The sequence below is a fragment of the Alexandromys fortis genome, unplaced genomic scaffold, assembly GCF_014885135.2.
Source record: "Alexandromys fortis isolate MF-2015 unplaced genomic scaffold, M_Fortis_MF-2015_v1.1 scaffold_53, whole genome shotgun sequence".
In the NCBI taxonomy this organism is placed as follows: Eukaryota; Metazoa; Chordata; class Mammalia; order Rodentia; family Cricetidae; genus Alexandromys; species Alexandromys fortis.
Window position 1 is genome coordinate 4,526,391 of NW_026067939.1, and position 7,616 is coordinate 4,534,006.

At 40.0% G+C, this 7,616-nt stretch overlaps 1 protein-coding gene across 2 annotated transcripts in view; it reads left to right on the plus strand.

Moving 5' to 3' along the window:
* The window catches only part of Rsrc1 (arginine and serine rich coiled-coil 1), a 265,192-nt gene that overhangs the window by 65,991 nt on the left and 191,585 nt on the right, over positions 1 to 7,616 (plus strand). For both annotated transcript variants that reach the window (XM_050147494.1, XM_050147495.1), the window contains exon 4: positions 4,534 to 4,704. In XM_050147494.1, coding sequence (XP_050003451.1) covers positions 4,534 to 4,704 — 171 coding nt within the window. The remainder of the gene's footprint in view (positions 1 to 4,533; positions 4,705 to 7,616) is intronic.

Below are 7,616 nucleotides of genomic sequence, written 5' to 3' on the forward strand. Positions count from 1 at the left end.
GTTGGCAAGGGCGCAGGTGAGCCGGGCTTGTAGGCATGAGAGCTTACAAGCTGCCCATTCCCCTTCCCTCGTATGCCATGGGATGGCAAGGGTAAGGGAACTATGCTTCCCTCCACCCCTTGCCACTTGTTACAGGCAGGAGAACTGACCTGGGGTTGGGCATGAAACTGCAGGAGCCGGCCCTGCCCCTCACCAAGGGCAGCATTCTGGAGAGCCGCCAGCATCTCCACTGGGCAAACAATAGAGCTGCCCCTGGTGGTGTGAGTGAGGGTGAGCTGGACCTAGGGTGTGAGAGCAGGAGAACTGGCCCTCCTCCTTCCTGTCTGCTACATTGGATGAGCTAGCGGGGGCAGTCTGGGGAGCTCGCCTGGGAAAGCTGGTCCAACATTTACCCCATCTAGGAACTGCTGGAGCACTTGAAGTGGCTGGTTCTGCAGATCCAAAGCTGCAGGATCCCCATGACACAGAACACAACAGGATGTCCAAGAGGAGTCCCAGTGAGTCCAGTGTTGAGAGGGTAATGGAAGCCAGAGGTCTCAAACATCAATGATTCATTGCAGCAAACACTTATGAATTAAGATGCATGGACTAAAGGGACTGTGTGACTCAGTGAGCCACACTATAGCTTCCATGCTGAGATTTTTATTTTGTTTTTTTTTTTGTTTCACTTAAATTTTGTTTTGTGGGGAGGCTTCAATAGCAAGGGAATGGGGGGATGGGTGGAATCAGGATGCATGATGTGAAAAACATAAACAATCAATAAAAGTTAAGCATTCTTAGTTAGCATGCATTAATTCTATGCTATATGCATATTAAATGCTAGTTAACATATAAATATATACAAACCCAATTATTGATACCTATATAATAATATATGTTAATAATATAATTAATAATATAATTCTGTATTTTAATCTCATTTATCAATATGACATGTATGCATTTTATGTCATATTTAAAATATAATTTTCTGTACCAATGTCTTGAAGATTTCCTGTTTTCCTCTGATAATGTCAGTCTTAAATTTAATTCTTAGAACCATTTCAAATTGAGTTTTGTATAGGGTGAGAGATGGGGCTCTTGTTTAGTTTTTCTGTGTTTAGGTGTCTACCTTTTCAGCACAACCCTTTGTTGGAGAGGCTTCTCCATTCTTCAGTACATATTTTGGGACCTAGTCAAGAATTCCTTTGGCTGCAGTTAGTTTTCTTCAGGGATCAGCACTGAGCTCCATTCATTTGTGTGTCTGTTATTCAGGCCTCATACTGTGTTGCTGACTCTGAGTGTATAGTGGAGCTATTTCTTAAATTCCGGTATTGCGATGTCTCTAGCTTTGTTCAGCAGTTCAGATTTTTTTTTATTTCCACATTAACTGTTAGGATTTCTTTTATAGCTTCATGAAGAAAGCCGTTGGCATTTTGACAGGGATTATATTGAATTTGTAAATTGCTTTGGAGAGCTGTGGATGTTTTAACTATTAATTCTTTCAATACTTGAACATGGGAAAAATTTCAGTGTTTTTATGTCTTTCATTACTTTTGTTAAGATTTTGTAACATTTATTGTAGAATTCTTTAACTTCCTTGGTTAAATTTGTTTCTGGGCTTTTATTTTATAGCTATTGTTATGAGCTTGTGCTCCTGATTTTTTCATCTCTCTGGTGTATTAAATGCTGCTAAGTCAGCTAGATATAAAGTTCAGTAGTAGAGCATTTTCCTAACGTCAGTGACACCTAGGTTTGATTCCCAGGACCACCAAAAATAAAACTAAAATGCTACTGAGACATTTTGATTGGTTTTAAGGGAGGATCTTGCTACGATAGCGCTAGAACTCATTGCGTAGCAAGGCTCGCCTCCATCCACTGATCACTTGTCTTGACTTCCCAAGCATTGGGATTACAGGTTTGTGCCATCATGCCTGGTTGCAATGAGTTTTGTATGTTAGCTTTGTATCCTGCAACGTTACTGAATTATTTTATTAGTTCTAATAATCTTTTGGTGAAGTTTTTAGGATTTTCTGCAAATAGTATTGGATCATCTACAAATTAGGATAGTTTGACTTCATCCCTTTGTTTTGTTTTCATGCTTAACTGGTTAAAACAAGACTTCTGGCACTGAAAGTCCTGATAGTGAACACTCTTTTCACGATGCCCACTACGACTGTGGCTAGATTCTATAATTGTGATTGAGTCATTATGAAATGCAGATTCTGATCTCATTATCTACCATTCTGTCTTTAGTCTCATTCAACATACTGTTTTTCAGATTATTTCAGTTCTAGAATTTCTGTTTTTTATTTTCCTGAGAGTTTTTGTTGTTGTCGTTGGCTTTTTACTGAGATTGCTTAGTTTTCTACTCATTGTAAGCGTGGTTATAAGTACTACTTTAAAATCTTTGTCTGCTAGTTCAAGCATCTGCCCTACTGTGGAGTCCATGCACGTCCACTGCACTGTTTGCTCTCTCCATCCCTACTGTAGAGTCCATGCGCATCCACTGCACTGTTTGCTCTCTGCACCCCTACTGTAGAGTCCACTGCACTGTTTGCTCTCTGCATCCCTACTGTAGAGTCCACTGCACTGTTTCTTCTCTTCACCCCTACTGTAGAGTCCATGCGCATCCACTGCACTGTTTCCTCTCTGCACCCCAAGAATGGAGCACATTTTATGTATTTGTTTGTCTATATTGCATATAAAAAAATCTATCCTGGGCATGATGAGTATCATGCTGGTAATACTGTTGTGTTCTTCTCAGTAATGTGATCTTAAGTCTTTATTTCAGCAGGATATTAACTTGATTTGAAGTTGCAGAGGTCTGTGTTTATGCGCACAGCTGAAATTTTGGGTTCATGCTTTCATCCTTAGCGGTTTGGAGTCTGCTGTTCTTAAGATGATTTGAGTTTCAAACAGAGCTTTGAGAATAGTTTACATAATTTTTTTTTATATCACAGAGTTGGGCATGTAGCTTAGTGGCTTAGCACTTACCTCAAATTCTGGGATATCATTTTTGACTTTTTCTTACAGAATTCACCTTTTATTGTCTGTGTTGCCAGTTGGTCCTTGGTGGGTTTTCTAATCTGAAAATTTTTGGTTGGAGTTTGTCTGTTCTGGGTGCAGCCTTGAGTTTACCTGAAGAGTGGCAGCTTTCTCATTGCTGTTCACTTTTCCAATAATATATCTCCCATCCCACTCCCAGGAAACTCTTGCTTTTGGTCACTTTCCTGTGCCTTATTATAGTTTTAGTTATCTGTAGGATTCCGAGTCTGCTAGAGGAATTCTCTCAATACTCTGACGAGGACCTGAATTCACTCCTTCTTAGCCCATGATGCATCACTTTATATGGTTCACGCGATGGAGTGGGTTAGTGGTCTTACACATTGAGAAAATAGAAGAGGCAGTGGGTAGATAAAAGAGTCTGAGGATAATGAAAACACTGTTTTTACAGATTAAGTTAAATACATTTAATTTGTTCTATTGTTTGAGGAGACCTAAGACCTTATTTGAATTTTGAAGACTTGGCCTTGTTTGCCTTTCCTTGTTCCCTGTGCTGCTGTTTATCTGTCCTTGTAGTGTCTCAGGAGCCTGAGGCGCATTTGTTGTTGGAACTTGGAAGTTCAAGACTAGTCTGAGTAAAACAGGATGCCTCCATTGCAAAAACATCCAAAGACAACCACAAAACAAACCTTTTACTTGTTAACACCTTTGTGTATGTGTATGTGAGGTGCACTCACTTGTGTTAGCGCATGTGCAGGCTGGAAGTTCATGTTAGGATATCTTCCTCAGGCTCTTTTCTACCTTACTTTTGAGAGAGAAACTCTCATTGATTTTAGAGCTCACCATTTTGGCCAAGTCAGTCAGCAAGCAGGGTCTCAGAATCGGCCACAGTCCACCTGTCTCCACCCGTCAACACTGAAGTTACACATGGTGGCCACCATGCCCAACTTCGTACGTGAGTGCTGGGGATGCAAATTCTGGGCCTCATGCTCTCAAGGCCAGCACTTTATCCACTGAGTCATACTCCTAGCGCCTATTTTGCTAACATTTTTTTCCTTAACATGAGGTTGGTTTTATTTATAAAGTTTAGGTACATAGCATGTTGTGTCTAGTCATATGTTGTACATAAAGTCAGATGATTAGTTAAATTATATATCTGTAATCACACATTTCTTTGTTTCTTTCTTCTCCACCCATACACCTCAGGAAATTTATACTGTAGAAGTTATTAACTAATTATAGTTATTAAGATTATATCCTTAATTCTTATTCAACTTACATGACAGTCTTTTATCCTATTTGTAGCTCAAAATTTCTCTTTTTCTAGCATTTTAATTGAACCTTAATTTCCTTCAAAATCATCATCATTTTTATTTTGTCATAGAATTTTAAGTGAGTGTGATCATGTGTATGTTATCCTTCATATACTTCCATTGCACAATTAATTCTTGGCTCTAGAGTTGAAACTAAGTACTTTAATTTAAAAGGTCAATTGCTTGTTTAATCCAAGGCAGACTAAATCTATTTAATAAAATCTGTTCATTGTAGGTCCAGGTCAAGACCTCGTCCACGTTCCCATAGTCGAAGCAGTGAGAGATCCAGCCATAGAAGAACTCGTAGTAGGTCTAGGGACCGAGAACGACGCAAAGCACGGGACAAAGAGAAGCGGGACAAGGAAAAGGACAAAGGCAAGGACAAGGAAGTACACAGCGTCAAACGGTGAGTTGACAAGAGCTGATGGAGTGAAGATTAGTAATGCCACAGCAGTGTGCAGACTAAACTTTCTCTCTGAGCTGCTTCCTGTTTCTGACCTTGTGGGTAAATTCCTTTAAGAGCAAAAGAAGGTAAAGGCTTGTCAGTATATTGCATGGTTCTTGAAGTTTTTATTCTCTAAAAATTTATTAAGTTAATTTTAATAACAACATGTAACTCTTCTTACATTCTTTTCTGTTCTTTTTGTCTCTACCTAACTTTTTTAAAAAGATTTTTTAAAATTTAAATTATATGTGTTGATATGGGGAATGAGCATATCTTAGTAGGGTTTCTATTGCTGTGAAGAGACACCATGACCACAGCAACTCTTATCAAAGAGAAAATTTAATTGAGGTGGTGGCTTGTAGTTTCAGGGGCTCAGTCCATTATCATCATGGCTGGGAGCATGGAGACATGGTACTGGAGGAGTAACTGAGAGTCCTACATCCTGCAGGCAACAGGAAGTCATCTGAAACACTGTGTGGTATCCTGAGCATAGGAGGCCTCAAGGCCCACCCCATAGTGACGTGCTTTCTCAACAAGGCCATTCCTACAAAGCCCCACCTCCTGATAGTGTTGCTCCCTATGAGATTATAGGTGCCAGTTACATTCAAACTACAACAGTGCACATGTGTTCTGGTTCCTGAGGAGGCCAGGAAGGGAGCATGTAATACTCTGTAGCTGGGATTACTGGCCTCTGGGAGCTGGGAACTGAACTCAGGTCATCTCCTAGACTTTCAGGTTCTCTTCCTGCGCTGTGCTCTGCATCTTCTGTTCTCAGCTTTTATGTCACATTCACAGTGCTGATAGGAAGCCTTGTCTGGACTGCTGGCTTTTATTTACTTTTTGAAATGTGAACCTTGTGGCAAAAGTTTAAAAGATGTAGTTTTTTTCTTGACCATTCCACAACTATCGTAGGAAAATTCAAATTCTAGTTTTAGAACATTATAAGAAAAGAGATAGGGGTTAGATATTATATAATTTCTCTTCTCATTGCTATGTCAAAACAGCTGAGAAAAGCAACTTTAGAAATCAAGGTTCTTTTGGGTCACAGTTAAAGGCTCAGGCCATCGTTGTGGAGGAGGCTATGGTGTCAGAAACTCGAGGCAGCTGGTCACAAAGCCCTTGTAGTAAGGATGCACATAGAGAGGTGAATGCCGATCCTCAGCTCAGTTTCTCCTGTTTCTTCTGTCTGGGACTGCAGACCACGGAATGGTGCCACCCACCTTAAGGGTAGGTCTTCTCAGCTCAGTTAACCCAGGCTATACGCTTCTTCATCAACAGGTTTAAAAGTTGTCTCCTAAGTGATTCTAGATTCTGCTAAGTTGGCAGTCCATGTTAACATCACATAGTAGGTATCCAGCTACATGCGTAGAAAGGCTGGGTTAAACAGATGAGACCCAGGGAAGGTATGGAGGTAATTCTTGGTAAAGGGAGAGAGTCCGTATAATGGCAGATTTGAAGGGTATGGATGCAGGTAAGTTCCAAAGACTGGAAAATATGAATTTAGATGATGAAAATATGCTAGAGAACTGACTTATTCCTTAGTTCTATTTAAATTCCTTTTTTTTTTACCTTTATGTTTAGTTACATAATCATAGAGAACATGACCATGTTTTTTTCTCTGAATAGTACATAATAACTTTCCATTTCATTAAGGTTTTCATTTTAAATAATTTCTCAGTACCAGAAATTCCTTTAAGCAGTGACATTTGCTATCTTATTTGATACCTTCATTAAATAGGTACCTTTATTTTGCTTTACTATTTTCTATTTTTGATGTTATTGCTATTTCAAAATATCTGAGAAAGTTAATTTGAAGAAAAAAAGGTGTTTTTTTTGGCTCATAGTTTCAGAGGTTTCAACCCATAGTTCCCTGGTCTGTTGCTCTTTAGGCCTATGGAAAGGCTCAAACATGATACAAGGGTATGGGAGAGGATCTCTTGGCATCCAGGAAGCAAAGGCTGAGAGAAACAGGGATAGAGGGAGGAAGGAAGGGGGCAGGAGCATGCCTCCAGTGACTTCCCCCATATGAATTGTTGATTGCATTGGGTGGGTTACTCAGTCTAAGGGTTTGTAACCCACCCTGCAATCAGTTATTCCAGGGTCTCGGAGGGGCGCTACCTGGAAGGGAATGAGCTAGGACAGAAGAATGAGGCCAAGCAGATTTGTCAAAGCCTCCGTTTATTAGGATCATGGTTGCTGCTTATATAGGCCCTGCATGAGGACTTGGTGGGCAGGGCACGGGATCTCGCCGCGTGGTCCAGGTCACGTAGGCCAAGAAGTCACAAGTTGCCACACCTAGTTTCCTGGATAGCTGGAATGTGAGGTGCATTCCGCTAACAGATAAGTTAATTGGGTGTGGGGCAGGTTCTCTCAATAGAACATAATTATGGGTGTGGGGTTCCCTGCAGACTCCCCAGGGTGATGATGGTTCCTGTAATGATTTTTAGGGGGGAGATGGCTCGTGACAATGAATCATACCTCCTGCTTGGCCCATTCAGTAGGAACTGCTCAGTGGATTAGCCCATTGTCAGTTAGTTCCTGATTCAAGCTGACTGTGTCTTCTGTAACTGCAGACTGTCTTCTCTTTCGTAGTCTGCCATGATTACTAATAATGAGAATTAGGTGTTGACATAAGTGACAAACTATCCTAAAAATTTCTAAAGAGAAGCAAAAGAATCTTCTGTGTTTTGGGCATGGGTTGTGTTTTGTTTTGTTTTGTCATTAGTAAAAGATTCTTTTCTTTTTCTCCATTTTTTTTGTTTCCCACATCATCATTTGATATGTTTATGTAGACTTATACTTAATTATATTTACAAGTAATTTCTACAGCATTATTAAATTTATTACTACTGGTTCATTTGCTGTCTTTTTCC